This window comes from Watersipora subatra, chromosome 4, assembly GCF_963576615.1.
Source record: "Watersipora subatra chromosome 4, tzWatSuba1.1, whole genome shotgun sequence".
NCBI classification, from domain to species: domain Eukaryota; kingdom Metazoa; phylum Bryozoa; class Gymnolaemata; order Cheilostomatida; family Watersiporidae; genus Watersipora; species Watersipora subatra.
Window position 1 is genome coordinate 22,022,806 of NC_088711.1, and position 19,702 is coordinate 22,042,507.

Sequence of the window (19,702 nt, forward strand, 5' to 3'; positions counted from 1 at the left end):
ACACTAACAGGCTTAATAGCGCAATTTTATTTAACAACTATCTCTTGTAGGCCTTCAACAGGTAAAATTGCAATATCTTGACACTGTAGATGTAGGATTACTTTCAATACTTTACTCATTCATTTTAATCAATGTTGCTCATGTTAGTGTGGCTTGCTATAACCATGATGTCATATTCATACAATGCTATGCTTACAATAATCATGTCATCTTTATGAGGTAGTTGACCTTATGACCTTATAACATTGTGTTTTTGCTGTGTACAAACCCCAACCTTGTTGTTACACCAGTCAGTTGCTGCGCAGGCTTCAAAGAATACAAACGATATCTGCTTGTGTTACCTATAATTATCATACACTCCTTTTACTTCTACTAAACTCACTAACACAACAAAAAGGATATTATATTTTATTCTATTTGCTATTTTACGACTTTTTAAATATAAATATGGCTGAAAAATATACCACAAAACTTCAAATATTTATGTACTATCTGTACCAAATTAAAAAGAAATTCAGTATCACTCTCATACCACTTTTATTTAGCTGTTATGCAGTATTTTGCTATCGCTGTAGTTGAGCTATAAGATTTAATAATAACGTTAAATTAATGTGCTGATTAAAGATTAGCAATAAATTGTTGTATATCTCTATGAAACAGTAATTAATAAAGCTATCTGTGTATGAAACCTCTATAGAAATGAAATTTTTGCATCTACTAATATGTATGTCTGTTGATAAATACATATGTGACTCACGCATGTCTGGCCACAATGTTGCTAAGTGCTTTCTCATAGAGAATTACAAAGTAACTTTATATTTTGTAAGGATTAACAACAATTTCATATAAAATTTGAAAATAAAAACATGTTATTAACTTGGTAGCAATTTAAGAAGCTTGTGTTAAAAGTTTGTAAATGTGATTTGGAGTTGGGTTAAAATCTATCTTTAAATATCAAAATAACTTAACAAAATTCAATGTAGTCTTCATCAGATTTGGTTATGACCTTTCCTTGCTCTTGCACCTTGTTGGACAAAGCTGCTTCCGCCATGCCTCCGGCGATTTCTTGCCCTATTACCTTGTCGGCTTCCACGCCTTTGACCACCATTTGGCAAGTTCAGTTGGCGTTCATTAGGAAGTGGCTCACCACCTGAAAATACTCGCCGTCCATCTGAAACTCTTCCATCTAGTCCTAATTTATTACCTTCATTTTCTCGTTGTCCACCCAGTTTCCCACCTCTTTCACCAAAGACTCCGTGTTGTTCTAATGAGCCTTGTCTACTGTTTGCCATTTTTTGTAAACTATCTGGAATTTGGCGCAAGCCATGTGAAATTCCTGGTCTCTCATTTACATAACCCTGTCCGTTTCCTACGGCTTCATGGCCTCCAAATGAAACTCCTTGTCCACCATTTAAATTTCTTGGCAAGCTTGGAGAAAATCCCGGGTTGCCACCTGAAAATCCTTGACTGCCGCCAAATATTCCTTGTCTTCCTCTTGCAAATTCTTGATCACCTCCTGCAAAATCCTCTCTGACGTTTGGCACTCCTCTTCGTAAACCTAGATTTTCTGGTAGACCGCCTACAAATCCTTGTCTGCCACCTCGATTGCCTTGTCTGCCGCCTGCAACCTTTGGCCTGCTACCTAAGTGTTCTTGTCTCCCACCTAAATTGCCTTGCCTATCTCCTACATCATCTTGTCTCCCACCTAGAATGCCTTGTCTGTCACCTACACCATTTTGTCTCCCACCTGGAATGCCTTGCCTGTTGCCTACACCACCTTGTCTTCCACCTAGAATGCCTTGCCGATCTCCTACATCAGCTTGTCTCCCACCTAGATTGACTTGCCTATCTCCTACACCATTTTGTCTTCTACCTAGAAATCCTCCTCGATTGAATAGCTCTTGTCTCTTTAAAGTTGGTGGACCATCTATAACAGCTCCTCCTGTTTCAGCTGCAAGCCTGCTCTTAACAAGGCTGTTGACTTCTCCAAAACTGCCAGCATTTCCAATATGACCGTTGCCAGACTCACCTTCTGGATTCAAAGACATTGAGCTGAGATCAAAGCTCTTGCAGATAGACAATGTTACTGCCAACAGTGTGAGCACCTTCATCTTATTTTCTTTGACAGCTGCAAACAAGTTCAAGAAAATTGACACGAGAGACAGTATTAGATAAGCTAGCAAGAATTGAATAAAAAATCAGCCAATAGCATCCCATATACATGTAATTTAATGCATCTTTTGGCAGTTTTAATTTTTATGTTTAGGTGAAATTTGTTTTAAAAGGTTGGCTTTTTTGGTTTTATTTGTAAATCATTATCAGCCTTTTGTAAAAATGTAAATTTTATAGAAAAATATATTTTATATACATAAAAAATTCTCTTAAAAAAAAAAGCCTGAATGTTATTTGATTTATTACTTACCAGCAATTCAATTTTAATATTGAGCAATAATAATGCTAAACAAACAGAAACTTATTAGAGCATTAGAATTAATAAAAAAACTCTTTTCATACAGTTTACTTGCTGCTATGAATTATGTTAGAATATTTAGGATATAATGAAAGCTATAATAAAACTATAAAACACTGTGTGCAAAATGTACAGCAAGTATAAGAGTTTCAGAATAATAAAGCGTACCTATTAAATGTACAGCCTGCTAAGAAAGGCCTTCAGTAAATGATAGCCTTGATGGAGACATCCCTGCTTTATATACAGGTACGAGAGTATTAAAGACAGATTATCAATAGGCATGTACTGGATTAATAGTTAATCCAGTCATTCACATAGGTAATATAGCATCAATGTACGCACGAACCCCGGATTCTCTGAGTGAAATAGAATAGAAGAGATGAAGGTCATCTTACGCAGCTTGGTGTCGAACACAGGTCAGCCAACTAGAGCATCAAGATAATCTCCAATTAATAGTAAACTACTTCATCATCTTCCTCACTGCTACATCTGCCTTTGAAAATAACTATCTTGGAAATGAGATCTACGGTGATAGAAGCTGATCCCATATAAGATTAAGCAATGATCTCTCCAATACTCGCAGATGTTCTTTTGCTGCACATTGCTTTGAAGTTTTTGAGAGGTTAAATGTTTGTAGTTCATTTTTCATGTTATAATAGGTTAAGAAACCTTGCGTTGGGGAAAACAAAAGTTTCCTCGGTAGCAGCAACAAGGGATGTAATCTTTGAATGTTTGACTGAACCAGAAAATTTGGCAGCAAATATAGCAATGCGAACACTTACGAATAACATAGCTGAATCAATGCAACTCATGCTAAAATGATGCCACAAGGTTTTTCAACTGTAGCAGCAAATAGCAGCAGGTTTAGCAGCACGCTTCTGTACCACAATGAAGCACTGTACTGTCTATCTACCAGAACACCTTGTTTATGTCTTTTATTATTTTCCAAGCCAACAGCCCACGAGTAATCTCATAACTAGATGCATTACTTGAGTAGCAATTGTGATTGCACAGAGCTCTGTGATAATTGGTTCCAACAACAAAACAGGTAGTAGCAGCACAGCTCTATATTTTATAACAAGTTCGCAAAACAAAATTGTTAAAAATAATGATAAAAACTTCAGTTGATAAATTAAAGCTATATATTCAAATACTAAAACAAATATGTAATATACACACGCAGTAGTATGAAAATGTTGCCTATATAAAAAACTATAAAATATTGTTTTGGTCAGATTATGCTGAAATGAGACATAGCTACTGTAAAGTTAAAACAATTGAGTCAAATAAAACACACACAAAATTATAAGACTTTTTAAACTTTACCACTTATTCAGATGTCCGCAATACAGACGTATAATGCAGTAGAGTTTTAATAGTAGCAAATATCAACAGTTGAGCCACTCACGGGAGAAAGTAAACATAATAAAAAAAAAAAGACTATAAAAATATAATTCTATGTTAGATACATGTTATATCTATGGTAGAATTAAATACATAAGATCAACCATGGTATACGCTGTAGGAGAGCAAGGAATGTTAAGGCTGTTCACATGATCTGAGAACCTACTCACACAGTTATGCATAACTGAGTGCTTCACAAGGATACTTACATCGTGCAAAGAAGACTTACATGTACATAAATGTGTATGTAGAAAGGTCTGTACACTAGATTCAGAATGCTACTGAGTGAGGATATCAACAACACGGTAGCACAAGTAAATAGAGAGAAGTGTTCCTGGTTCACAGAATCCAATGAAGAAGCACAGCAATAAGGAAAGCACAAGTGTCCGCTCTTGATTGGCTACTTTGTCTACAAATGAGAAAAATTGATTGGTGCGAGGCAAATTTAGCAAAATAGAAGTTTCTAGACTCGCATTAAATTTATTACATATTTGGAAAAGAAACAATAAAACAAAACCATCAACGGAATTTAGTGCGTAGAGTACAAGGTGCTGTCAACCTCACCCAGACGTGAAATGACATGACCAAACATATTCAAAAAACGATAGATTCATATACTGCATATGATGATATGGTTAATGTTTGCAAACTCAAAGATGGGTAATACAAAGGTCATGCTATGGATTCAATGAGTGTGTTAAGAATTGTTGTTCAAATATTCAACATATCTCTGGCATTGATGAAACAAATTGTAAAATGGCTTACGAATAGCTTTAGATTTCTGATAAAGTCTCTGATAAGTACATAAAATCTATGAGAATAGTCTTTGTTCAAACACTAAAAATAAACTGTTAGTTTTCAACAATAAACTATTAGGTCTAAATTCAAAACACTTCGTACAATAAATAAAAACCAAAAAGACTAAAACGTACACTTAGTTGGAAGGAAAATAGATTTCACAACAAATCAATTTGGCTGACCTTGAACGTGCGAATGCGGCATAATTTGTACTCTTCTTGCTCTGCTTTCCCTGTTAGCTTGTTTCTCCTCAAGTTCTTGTAAGCGTTGCGCAGCAGCTAAAATATATAAAACCTTGACATTGATCAAAGCCTTCCATACTCTAATGTTAAGGTTACTCGAAGAGTTCTGTTCTATTTAGCCTACCTTTTATTGGAACACTAAGGGTTTCACCAGCTATTCAGCGTAATCATTAGCTATTAACCATTATTAACTATCAACTACTAATTAACAGCTGTTAAATACTAACTAATAACCACTAACTATTAACTACTAACTATTAACTACTAACTACTTACTAGTAACTACTAATTAATTAATGAATAGTTAAGTACTAACTATTCATTACTAACTATTAATTGTTAAATATTGTCTACTAACTACTACGTAGGCCTATTAGCTATTAACTACTACCTAATAACTACTGTACTAACTACCAATTACCAACTAGTAATAACTACTAACTATTAACTGCTAGCTAATAACTACTATTAGCTACTAGCTATTTATCAGTAACTAATAACTAGTATTAGCTACCAGTTGTTAACTACTAACTATTAACTATTAATCATGAACTACTAATCAATAACTAGTATTATCTACGGACTGTTAACTATAAACTGGTAACCACTAACTATTAACTACTAAATAACAACTAGTATTAACTACTCACTATCAACTGCTGCCTGATAACTACAAACCTCAACTCTCTCACACCCATTGCTCCTCCATGGCGACACACATCAAAGCCATTGACTAGTACACGTAAAACTACTCACAAGCAAAAGGCAATTCAGCCTAGTTTTACATATGATGACCTTAATACGCATTCAGTATTTTAGGAATGAAAATAACTAACAAATCACACCAAGGAGGAAAATTTTTTCGCTTCAAGAATAAATAAGATGCTCATACCTGTAAGCTGGTCACCAGCCATTTCTAGTTTTTCTAGCCTGTCAGATTGCTGTTTTAGCTGGTTCTGCAATTCTTCAATGTTGTGAGTTTTTGGTTGGGTGTCTTCCAATGGATGCTCTTGAATGACTGAAATATCTACATTGTAAATTATCATCAAACATTAGCTGATAATTTAAAATTATTAGTCACTAATATGAATTTAATCTGCAATAATTGCGATCTTACACAAAACATAATTTTCCTAAAAAAGGTCTTTGGAATTTTGTGTTTAACGCAGTATTGAACATCGAAATTTGAGACAGTAGGCAGAAAAAGATAAATTTCAGAAGTCCTAAAGCAAGTGTGTAAATATAACAAATGATAGGAAGAAACAGAGGTTTTATTTTCTGGCTCTGTCTTGTGTGATAGTCTAGTCTATACATCATACCATTGAAGAAAATCGGTTTGTTTTTGTATTTCTACACAAGCTAAAATGAAAACTATAATTTGTATTTGTGTAAAAACTCAAACTGTTTTATATAAAAAAAAATTTAGGTTTTGCTAGCTTTTGAAACTCTTAACAATGTTGCATTAATAAAATAACATAATTTTTTACTTTCACCAGCGCATATGAGACCTAAATTATTGAGCCTCGTGCATTAAAAAACTCGAGCTCAGAGCAACGGAGTTCAAGACATGTAGTTATTCTACTAAAGTTCTACATGACATTAGAAGACAGGTACGACAAATTGTACACAACCCTTCCTTAAGGATATCACTTGAATAAAACCAAAGTTGTCTTCTCTGTAATATTTTTCTAAATATTGTGGACACGTCACAAACTTTCAAGCATCAATGCGACTAACAAGATAAACTCAGATGCTACTGTGTCAGACAGATATACGAGCATGCAACCAGAGTGAATAAATAAGCAGTGCACACCTCTTCTATTCTGTAGCCACTTGGGTACATTTAGAATATACTTGGAGTCAAAATGCTCCGGAATGTCAGCGTTTATCATTGCCCCTAGCTTGTCTTTTGTTGAACATTTCTCATTCACCGGTATAGCCGTCTCTGCTGCCAAAAGAGACAGCAAAGATAAAGAAAAGTTGAAATGATGGTTTGAGAAACAAGTACCCGTAAACCAAAATGTTCATATGCAGCCAACGCTATACTCACATGCACCTAAGGCTTTGCTCACATGCACCTAAGGCTATGCTCACATGCACCTAATGCTATGCTCACACGTGCATAAGGCTATACTAACATGCATCTAAGGCTATACTCACATGCACTTAAGGCTATACTCACATGCGCCTTAGGCTATGCTCACATGCACCTAAGGCTATACTCACATACACCTAAGGCTATGATCACGTGCACCTAAGGCTATGCTCACATGCACATAAGGCTATACTCATACGCATCTAAGGCTATGCTCACATGCACCCAAGGCTATACATGCATGTGCCTAAGGTAATACTCACATACGCCTAAGGCTATACTCAGATGCGCCTAAGGCTATACTCAAATGCACCCAAGGCTATATTTGTATACACCTTAGGCTATACTTCTATACACCTTAGGCTATCAACTAATAACCATAAGGATCAGAAACTGGCTAAGCGTAGCTCGGATCAAAGTACATTGAAGTATCCAACAATCTCTAACAGATGACAAATAGTGACAGCGAATACTTGTTGTTGAATACTTATTGATTAAAGATCAGTAAGTATTCAACGACAAAGAATAACAAATGGTGTTTTTGAATTCTCGATGTGTAGGAGGTTGCTACCATGCAGTAGAAGAGAGGTATTTGAATTCCAATTGTGTAACCCTCACAATTTTAAGTGAATTACATTATATGTTGTCTTGACTGGTGTACGGGAGGATACACAATAACTGAGTCCAGTAGAATTTGTCGATAGCAGAACAGCACAAGCACATCTACGCAGCACTAAATGCCATAGCCTGAGATCTTTATGAATTGTTGAATATTTGTAAACTAAAAAGATTTTATTGGAGTCACTCACGGGTCATCGTTAGAGCTCTTGCCGTATTTCTGAAATCAGAGTGTAGAAGATAGTGGCAAATCTATGGCAAAGCGTAGAACTGAATGAAAACCTATTGTGACCAGCTCAACGGTGAATATTTTTTAATATTTGTCACTCGAATCTCTCTCGCATACGCGTAAAAGATGCGACAGCACGCTAAAGATCATGGCTCACTGGAGACATCAAATACACATTTATTCATCAGTGAATGCCCTCTTTAATTGTAGCCACGATGTGATTGGCTCACAGACAGTCGGCATCTGTGGTGTGAAAATAGCTTCAAAGCAGAAACTAATATGTAAAAATGTTTAAAATGAAAAGTTTCATCAACGTTTTGTTTTCCACGTGCTTCTATGCCACTTCTGGATTGTGCATTGACAAATTTTTAGAAGAAAAACATTTTTCTTGTTACTAAAGACATTTTCTGCTACTAAATATCTAAGAAGTATTAACGAGAGTGAAATGTGTAAAACACAACCTGTTACATTGGCTGACTGGCTGTAGGAGTTTTGCTCTGGTAGCCTTTTAATACCAGCACCTGCTACGTTCGCTACTGCTGCCATTCCGATCTCAGAATCAGCTGACACTAAAAAGAAGGTGACTGGCTCAGGTTGGCGTTTACACAGCTATTAGAAGCTAACACGCCACTGTTTCAACATTGACTAGACAACTTCATTGGACTAAATGTTCAATCTATGATTTGCGATTCGGTAGATTTCTGATGTATAGTTAAATTCTCAAAGACAAATATATACGCATATGCCAGTAATGAGATTGTATATTTCTTTATCAGGTAATAGACCTCAATTTGCTCTATAATTATATATATTATTTATTTTAAAATGTATAATATTGTACATTGTTTAAGGTTACTTGCAGTTACGCGCTTCTTTCTGATTAGAAATTTTACTGTACAATAAACTTTAAACAAATAACACAAGTGCATATGTTACAAAGACCTGCAAAATAACTACTAATATTTTACGTTAACTATTTAAGCGTTTTTAAGAGCTTAGGACACTGTTAAAATTAATGCAGGAAACGTCCATGGGAAAAGGGTGGCAGATATAAAAATCACACTTTACTTTATTTCCATTTAACAATCTACAAACTACGATTTGCTGTTAACGCCTTTTTTTGTCGAGGCATTAATAGCATATGCATTATTAACATAGCAAGCAGAAAGTAAACAAACTTAGGAACAGTCATTCATGTATCAATGCCAATATAGCAACTCTATCTAACAGCATGTTTGAATAGAATCATCACGTTTGTATACCATTAAAGTTTTCTAATCTTTAATATTTTTTTAATTATTCGTTTACCATAATTTTGTTCAGGTTCACTTGTACTGCCTTCCATTAGATGAGAATTGTCTTCTCTCTCGTCATCAGTCTGTTTTCTGCCAATGAAGTCAAGATGAACTGATCTCAGCATCCCATTGGCTGGCTCTGTTAAAGTTATGACCACAGCACTTTCTTTTTCTATCAATGGTTCAACAAATCCGGCTGAACAGTTTTATAGAGAAAATATTTTAGAAGGAAGAGCTGCATACAATAACCGGAGTTTTAAAAACAGCAAAACACTGATTAAGCCTTTACTTAAACTGAAGTAAAACATGACTGACATCCAATGGGATAAAAATAAACTCATCGTAATTGAAAAGTACCTAAAGCAAATCATGGAATCAGTTAAATCAAGTGAAACAAGTTTGTTCAACAATGTCACAAACAAAGGGGCGACAATTACCATCAGTGTCACAAACAAAGGAGTGACGAATACTATCAGAAGAGAATGACTCTTGTGGACCTCTGGCTATAACATCTCTGTTTGATTTTTCAATGACTGGTCCATCTTCGGGCTCATCAGTTTCTGCTGAATCTTCCTCTACGTCTCTCCCTGGGTCATCATTTGCGTCTCCCCCTGGGTCTTCATTTGCGTCTCCCCTTGGGTCATCATTTGCGTCTACCCCTGGGCCTTCATTTGCTTCTCCCCCTGGGTCTTCCTCCATGTTTCCTCCTGAGTCTTCTTCCATGACTCCCTCGGGATCCTCTTCCTCAGAATCTTCCCCAATCACCCCGACTGGTTGAGCCCCTAGGCCCTTGCGTAATATATTCCAGAAGCTTACGAATCTAGACTGATCGTGTGTCTCAAATTTCACTGCTTCTTCTACAAAATAACATACACCTGGCAATAACTTCTGGCAAATATTATAGAGTAAGGAAATTTTAGTTGAGGCCTTGAGTGATGACCTCTTTTAGTAAAGGAAATATAGGTCATTATATGGTGTGAATCTGATAGGCCTAATGATCAACCTGATTGTTATGTAAGCAGAATTTGCCATCTATTGAGAAATTTGAGACTAACCTCTTATAGATCAGCTTAAAAGCTAAAAGACTAGTAGAACTGCTGACCCCTTGTATTTAAAGTAAGTTGGAAGTTTAACTACACAAGTTTAATGCTACAAATGTAAACCTAATACTTATGAAGTCTTAACTATTTACTGAATATGACCCATAAACATCTTGTGTGATGGCTGAGAAAAGTCTGCTGCGTATAACGGTGAATTGTAAATATATTGAAATATTCTTTTTAGTCTTTCATCTTATCATGATCTGTTTTTCTGTTAAGTTACTTAACGTACCTAGTCGTATTACTATAATTATAGTATATACGGTATAAAATAGGTTAGCATGAATATAGGCTAAAATAGCTGCCAAATCATGCTACAATTGTTCTTTTATATATCAAGTGTTCTTAATGATTAAACTACTCATAAATATGTATTTATAAATATGTATAAATATTTATATAAATATGTATATGCCTACATATATATATAAATATATATATAAGTATGTGTACGTAAAAGTATGCGTTAATATATAAATATGTATATATACAAGTATCATGTGTATGTATATAAATATGTATATATAAATATGTATATACAATGTATATATAAATATTTATATAAAAATATATAGGCCCTGTATATCAATATGTATAATCACTTTTGTGATTTGAGCACTCTGGTGTCGGCACATTGACTTTCTTAGTCTGTAAGGCAACTTAGTTGATTAATGGCAGAAATTCAACTCTCATTGGCAATGGGAGTTATTTCCTTTGCCTACTCTGAGCTAAACTCTGAGCTAAACTCTGAGCTACTTCTGAGCCGAAATAGTACTTTCTGGATATATATATATATATATATATATATATATATATATATATATATATATGTATACGTATATGCATATATATTCAATTTTTAGACAGCCACCTGCTTCTTTCTTATCAGTACCTATCAGTGCTTGTCAAAAAGCTTACTACAGCAGTTGAGACAAACCTTAGCCTTGCTGTCATGTAACTTGCACTATAACGTATGAAAGATTTGTCCAGCACCATACCAGAATAAACAAGCTGTAGATCAGCCAGCTGGCATGATGATTTCCTAGATTAGGTCTGAGTTTACCTTCTCCCTTTATCTCCATTAACACAACATAACAAGAATGCTATCAGCAGGTAAAATACTTATAGACGCCGGTGTAGCGATGAACATTATTTGTTTATGGCTGTATAGCTTTAGCTCTAAAACACCAAAATAGAAGTTATTTATTATCCATATTTGAGATGGTTTTCTCTATGTGGCTGAGTCACTATTGAACACTCCTAAAACTAGCTCCATAAGTTGTCAAGCATTGTTATCTTGTTAAATTCCCGGACCGATCTAATAAGCTAGGGTCTAGAAATAATCAAAACTCTCTGTTGTATCGCTATAAGCTTTTTCCAAATCTACTCTACCTTTCAAGACATTCAAGGAATGCTTGCTCTGATGTTTCTGGACATATTAAACAATCAGACAAAATCTCAGTTGTTAAAGCGGGGTTCCCATATACGTCGCAAAGCACCGGCAACAGCACTGCAGGCTATTAGCGGTGAAATGAGAACCTATGTGCCGGGTACCACCAAGGACTGCCGGCAGTTGCTGGTGGCATCGCATTAGTTTACCGCTGTTCAAATTTTGCAAAAGGCGGCAAGCAAAACCTTCCTTAAATGCACTGTACAGGTGAAGGTCACCATTATAGAAACGGCGTGACGAGCGAAAATTTTATTTGATTCCGCGATTATGTTTAGCGATGCAGCTTTATATGTAAACAGATGCTGCCGAGCCTAGCCTCGCAAGCGTCTTGCTGCGCAAGTTACCGCCGGAGTCTTGCAATCGATATGGGAACCGATCTTTAGAATATCATCTCAGCAAACAAAGGCTGAGAGCCTGCATGCCACCAGCAGTGAGTTTACACCATTACAGTTGGAATGGGTTTAGTATGTTTACGATTTGAAATACATTTTTGCAGAGACTTACATCAAAACAAATCAAACTACAATTATACAAAATGGGTCACATTTTTCAACTAATAAAATACAACAATGGTATTCGTTCCATTTGCTTGTAGTTTCAGTGATATTAACCTTGCTATATTAGCATTGTATGATTGGTCAATTTCATGTTCGGCTTCACCAATGACGGCTGTCAAAAAAGAACAAACAGAGTCCGCAACTTTTTAGATCGATTTTGGGTCAGCGATTGCAACAAAGTCATTTTTACAAAAGTTTTATGTTTTACACTATACAAACTGTGTCAGAGTGGAGGCAACTCCGATAAATCATCCTAGTATAAACACATCACAAAGGCTTTAGAAGCTCAAGCTGTCACGCACTTGAATTATGACTTCAAGAATGACTCTGAACATGGTACAACTTTCCATGACACACATTTTCTTATGTTAGCAGATCGGCACAAATACAGCCATGGATGGACGTTGAGCCAATCAGAGATTAAACAACAAAAATAAATGATCGACAAAGATTAGAAGAAAACCATTACATTAATACAATATTTGAATTTGTTATAGTCTTGTATTATCTTGCATTATAATATATAATCTTATCATTTTGAAAGATCAAGCTTGTTTTGTGACCTTCAAAGATTTACCTCGCTGCAGCAGGGGGTAGCCATAACAAGTACCCGCATACAAACTAAACTGGGTCATATATTGTTGTTATCAACCTTGATTCTCTGTTTTCATAATGACTACAGTTATGCAGAAGATGTGATGTATCAGTTTAAGTTAAGGTCGATCTTGTGAAGTTGTGAAGGAAACTGCCGCTCCTTTACTCTACACAAGACAGTCAAGCAAATAAGCACTTCGAGTGGTTTAATCAGCAAAATATGTATATTTTACCAGAAAGATTTATATAGATACATGAAGTCATATGCAATAAACAAGTGACAAGCTTACAGAGAGTGTCTGCAAACTCTCTGTAATGATCTAGGCGGGCTCCTTTTATAATTATGCTTCCTCTAACAATAGGCTTCCCTTATCAGCATTATACATGTATGCTTATCGCTTCCCCATATTCCTTTGAAATGTAACTTGCGTACGTGACTTGGCCCTCGTATCTAAACTATATTACAACCGGTTTAGCTGAACCGAGTATCGCCGAGGTAGCTGAGCTGACTCCTTTGTCCATAACAACTGGGACCGCCCTAGCCGTGCTGACTTAGAAAGTGCTCAGTTTATAATACATGTCATTACTTTGTGACCTTCCAGCCAGAAGGCTCGGTGTTAGTGCTCGGTGGGCTGCCACTACAAAGTCTCATGAACCAACTGATAAATATGACAGCTTCACGTTTCACTAAGGTTGATCTTTTTTGACTGCCTCCCTCATTAGCCCAACATGTGAAAGTTATCTCTCTCTAGCCCAACATGTGAGAGTTATCCCTCTCTAGCACAACATGTGAGAGTTATCCCTCTCTAGCCCAACATGTGAGAGTTATCCCTCTCTAGCCCAACATGTGAAAGTTATCCCTCTCTAGCCCAACATGTGAGAGTTATCCCTCATTAGCCCAACATGTGAGAGTTATCCCTCTCTAGCCCAACATGTGAAAGATCCCTCTCTAGCCCAACATGTGAGAGTTATCCCTCTCTAGCCCAACATGTGAGAGTTATCCCTCTCTAGCCCAGCATGTGAGAGTTATTCCTTCCCAGCCCAGCATGTGAGAGTTATTTCTTCCGAGCCCAACATATGAGAGTACTCCTTCACCAGTCCAGCATGGGAGAGTAATCCTTCCCCAGCAAAACATGTGAGAGTTATCCCTCTATAGCCCAACATGTGAGAGTTATCCCTCTCTAGCCCAACATGTGAGATTTATCCCTCTATATCCCAACATGTGAGAGTTATCCCTCTCTAGCCCAACATGTGAGAGTTATCCCTCTATAGCCCAACATGTGAGAGTTATCCCTCTCTAGCCCAACATGTGAGAGTTATCCCTCTCTAGCCCAGCATGTGAGAGTTATTCCTTCCCAGCTCAGCATGTGAGAGTTATTTCTTCCGAGCCCAACATGAGAGTACTCCTTCACCAGTCCAGCATGGGAGAGTAATCCTTCCCCAGCAAAACATGTGAGAGTTACCCTCCCAAGCCCCACATGTGAGAGTACAGTTTTCTAAGACCAACATGTGAATGTTGGTCCAACCTGTTAGAATAACACTCCCAGTCCAATGTGTGAGGGTTATCCCTCTCTATCTCAACTTGTTAACGTAATCCTCCCATAGCCTTACTGAAGTCCAATAGCGATGCAACACTGTAGCCAAGCTAAGCTAAAATTAGCTGTCATCAGATGGTGTATAAGTGTATCAAATACCTTCTTGCACTTATCATCAGTTCTAACAGTTATCACTATGGTGACCGATAAACACTTTTACATCTCTGAGTAGCTGTTACAAAACTATCAACAATCATTAATTTACTTTAAGTAATCAGTACATGGAAAGTTTATAATCACCGCTGAGACATCTGCACTGAGACATTACAGTGGGACCACAGAGATCATTATAGTGAACATGTTTTGATCTCAATATTATATAAGCATTTTAATTTTGTACTTGTAAGTAAAATATAATTTTAATTAATTGGTCTATATATAGAAGATGCCATCTCACTGTTTGATAACAAGATAGAATGGTCTACCAGAGTCACATATTAAAAGGTGGAGCTCATCTGCTGAAAGTGAAGCCAAGCGGTCGGATTCATCAACATATCGAGAGCACAGAAATGCATTACGATTTTAGAGTGCTGCTTGATTTCGTAATTTGAGAGAACAAAGCATTTACTAGAGTTACTCCTCTCAGGTTCTTATAAATCACTCATAATGCTGTATATTAAAACAAAATTTCGCTCTCAGTTTTTTACGGTCAATATTACATGAAATTATACATTATAATTGTAAATACAATAAGCTTAAACAGATAGAGATATTTTATAAAAAACTTTTTGTTGGTGAAGATATTTAGTTAAGAAATTGTTGGTATATGTGAATGGCTTCATAATTTTTCATTATCTACATACATATTTCTCAAAAGTATCTTCGTATATATGCTTTGGTATAGCTACGAAAATCTTGAAATAAAGAATTCATTTCGAAGAAGATTCAATCTCAAACCCAACCATGCACCAGTCCCATGCCCTACCCAATAGGCCACAGTGAATGAGTTGATAGCTTGCTGATATAAGTGGCTATATGAGAGCACATATCCAAGGGCTTTGCATACCACGCAGAGTGATTGCATAAGTGATTGTCATTAATTAACTTACTAAAACTTTCTATTGGCAATCTGCCAGGCTAATAACAAGTGGCAGGCAACTCCCTAAACAATGAGAAGTAATGAGAGTTGCCTGCCACTTACTATTAGCATGACAGATTGCCAATGGAAACTTTTAGTATTAAATATTAGCTTATAAACAATGAGAAGTAATTAAGCTGATTTTTAATACTCGGGCAACGCCGGGTAGCACAGCTAGTCTCATCATGCTAATCATAAAAGCAACATAATATGCTAGATTAATTTATAAGAGTTGATAATTCCTAAACCAAGAACTTCAAGGATTTAGTTGAATTAAAGTACGATGATTTTTTATGCGTTTGCAGAGCTACAGTATAGGCATAATTGATATCAGCTCGACATTCTAGGTTTTTTCTTGATAACTCTCAAAGATTTTGTGATCATTTTAAATTATAGCCAAAACAGCACAGGCACCCGTGAATACTGCCCTACTTTTAGTGTAATAGCGAACACTGAGGCTACCACATCAAGGCCTATCCCCAAACACATTGCATGACTAAGCTACTATTACATGTATAGCACAGATGATTATGGCCAGCCCTTAATTGTTGACCAGCAAGTGCCTAGCAAGCTGAATCAATGTACATACTAGGAGGAAGTTTTGGCACTTCCTTTTATCATGGCTGTACTAGTGAAAGTAGCCAACTGTATAACCGTTGCTAATAATTAGTCGTATTCTAACAATAACATCACTATCCTTTGTCGCTATCTACCACTATCGTTTATCTCTTTGGTACATCCAGACATTGCGGATTGCATGGACAAAAGTAAAATACACATCATACATCAGGTAACTAGCCTTATGGTTAGTTCACACGAAGGCAAATCTTTAGCATTCTAAAAGCTGGGTCTGTCCATCTGATCAGAAACAGATCCAGAGCATGGGAAAAAATGCTACGCACAGTAGTTCAACTCGAATATGTACATGTAGCTTGGTGTACCAAGGCACTAACCGCTGCACCACTCAGCCACCTTACATCATCATGGAATAATTGTGGGCATAATGATTACACATGATGATCTCGCACGGCACACGAGATTGCCAGCATGCTAGTCTATATATAAATCTCAGTTTGTCGCCGTCTGTCGTCGTTCTTTGGTGTCTGTCCAGCTATGGCGATTAAAACCTAGCAATAAAAATTGGTATCACAGAGGATTTGATCTGGGAACCTCTGACTCACAAGGCTACAAACTAACCCATTAGGCTGCACGAGTTGCAATGAATTCATTAGGTGATATGAGACATTATCCGAGTTGAAATACGCATATTGACTCTGCTTTACTCGAAACGCCACTAAAGCTTGCTCTCACGGTTCTTATTAGTAAGTTTAGCAATACAGATACTAGCTTACTCAAATTAGCCAATGGCAACTACATTTCCTGCAACTGTTTATATAATCTGTTTTAAATACTTATGCATTGCTGGGAATTTGGATAGTCTTCAATAAAACATTGCATCAAAACTCGTTTGAACCAGATTAATGGATATGTTAAAACTTCGCCGTCGATCAAGTACTGTTAGCTGTCATAAAATCGTTAGCTGCAAGGATCAATATGATTGGGTAGCTGTACACTTTTTGCCTCCCTATTGGAAGAAGCAAGATCTATGCTATTGGTCAATTATTCAAAAAAAGTAAGATGCCAAGGCTCACACAAAATATAACTTGTTTCATCATTCGTTAAACCGATAAGTCAGATGAAATGACCAGAAAAATCTTGGTGAAGTGTTACCACCCAGACGAATCTAATGTTTCGTTTTATCCTTTGTTTTGTTAGGGATTCGCCCTCGTGTGAACTAGACCTTAAATGGCAATATCAATGAAGATTTTACATACTTGTAGAACTGTATTTGTCGAGGCTGACACACGCTTTGACATAATTTTTGCGTCTCGCTAGATCTATTGCTGTCCATCCATAAGCATCTTGCATCTCTACAATCGCCTTCTGCTGATAGAATGACATCACCACATTCAGCATGAGCTCGATCGATTCCCAGCAGCCTACATCAGCTGCCTGATGAATAGCTGTGCGACCAATATAGTCTCTTACAGTCAGCAGATCAGTCCCTATGACTGAATCATTCATAATACACTTTACCATTCCTTTCTGGCCTCTCTTGACTGCCCAGTGCAAAGTCGTTCTACCCTTTTCATCTGTAACTTCAAGTAGCAATTTTTGTCGCTTCAAATCTGCAGATTTTAAGAGTGGGCTCAGAACTTTGGAGATGCTCATGCTTCTGAGGTTCACATAGTCTGAGAGGAGAGAGCGCAGGTATTGATACTCTATCGCAACCATGATAGCTGTTTTAGCCTAGATCTTCTTTCTTAATATGTCAAGCTGCAAATGCAGGCAGCTGCTAGCTTTTGAAGCGTCATGTTAAAAACCAGGAATTTCCAATTTTATCAGAGTTCTCTGATTGGTTAATAACCTGTATTTTCTATCAGGCCATCGCTGTTCAGTTATGCTGGTAATATGCCAAACTGAATTTCAACAAAGCTGTTAGGCTTTGTTAGGCATGGTTGTTCTGGGAATTTTATTGCCCAAAGATAATACAATACTGGGTGCTCTTTGCAATACTGGGTGACTCTGACTTGAATAGGGCTTTTAGCAACAGGCCTTCGTTCTATATTTGCAGTTGCCTGCTGTCTGAGGATAAGCACTCTTGTAACTAAATCTGCTAAGGCTAGGTCAATGCTAAATCACGCCAATGTTTGTAAGTTTGTATATGTATTTTAATGTGTGTGCTGCGATGAAGCCTCCTTACATTTATAAACATTATTGAATCATATTTATTATGTTGCCAATTTTTAGCCCACATCATATTGTGCGCTACTCTGGTATCTATTCTCTCATTTCACATAAGCTACAGGGTACAATTAACATCTGATAAAGAACTATAGCTAATTATTATATGATTATTATTGTTATTATTATTACCAGTATTATCGGTTTTATCACAGCTAAAGCCTGGTTCCCATCAACGCTGCAAGCACCGGCGACAGCACGCAGGGCTATCAGCGGTGAAATGTGAACCTGCGCACCGAGTACCCCCGGTAGTTGCCGGCGGTCCTTGCAAGAGTTCAGCGCTGTTCAACTTTCGCTAAGAGCCGCCAACAAAACCTTCCCGAAATGCACTGTACAGGTGAAGGACAGCATTTTCGAAACGACATAACGAGCGAACATTTGTTATGTGATTATTAGTGATGCAGCGTTATGTGAACGGAAGCCGCCGAGCCTAGCGTCGCAAGTGTTTGCTGCCCAAGATTACCGCCGGGTTCTCGCAGCCGATATGGGAGCCAGGCTTAAAGCTGGTGTTCCTTTCTGTCATTAACCTAGTTCCACTAAGCTGGGATGGACAGGACCTTTCTAAAGATGTTAGCTGATTCTAACAGGACTGTCTGCTGCACCAACTATTCCTTCACATCAACTCTCAATGGAGCCATCCAATTAGTAGCGTGATGTTTGGCACCAAGAACTCCTACCATGTAACCTGCTGTTCCCGACTGGTTATTATTATTATTATTAATATTGCCATTATTATTGTTATTGTAAAAGGTTTTCCTCCCGAGTTGTGTGGTGGTAGGTGACTGGTTTTAGTCCGTGTTGAGTCCGGGTCTTAACAAAAGGCCAAAGGATCCAACATCTTCCTCAATTCCACTAAGAGAGGACCTTCCTTAATATGTGAGCTGTTCCTAAGATGGCCGTCTTCTGTATAGTCTCAAAAGACATGTTTAATCTTACCTCGGCCAGGTATTCTATATGCCTCGTTGATATTGTTCCGAGTGCACCAATTACTATTGGTATCACTTCTGCCTTCACCTTCCACAGTCTGTTTATCTCGAACCCAAGCTTTTTGTATTTACCAATCTTCTCATCTTCCTTCTGTACTACCCTTGTGTCTCCAGGTATTGCTATGTCTATGACCTGACACTGTTCGGTTTCTTTGTTTATTAGTATCAGGTCTGGTCTTCTAGCTTCAATACTATTATTATTATTGTTGTTACTGTTATTGTTATTATTATATTATTCAGAGTAGAATCTTTCATTTTACAGTTTAGATTGTTCACTCCCACATAAATTTACAATGGCAAAGGGGGTTTTTAACTGAAATTGGTTTTCATAGTGCTCTTTTTCCAGATGTATTAAAGCACTGCCCTTCCTCTGAACCAGATAGGGC

At 37.0% G+C, this 19,702-nt stretch overlaps 1 protein-coding gene across 1 annotated transcript; it reads right to left on the reverse strand.

The window, feature by feature from the left end:
* Nucleotides 1-6,495: 6,495 nt before the first annotated feature.
* Nucleotides 6,496-17,820, reverse strand: LOC137394047 (uncharacterized). The gene is made up of 6 exons (XM_068080765.1): nt 17,361-17,820; nt 9,589-10,008; nt 9,165-9,323; nt 8,318-8,425; nt 6,728-6,862; nt 6,496-6,503 (listed from the first exon to the last, which is right to left on the reverse strand). Exons 1-6 carry the CDS (start codon nt 17,818-17,820, stop codon nt 6,496-6,498), a joined length of 1,290 nt encoding a protein of 429 aa, XP_067936866.1.
* Between the last annotated feature and the right edge of the window lie 1,882 nt (nt 17,821-19,702).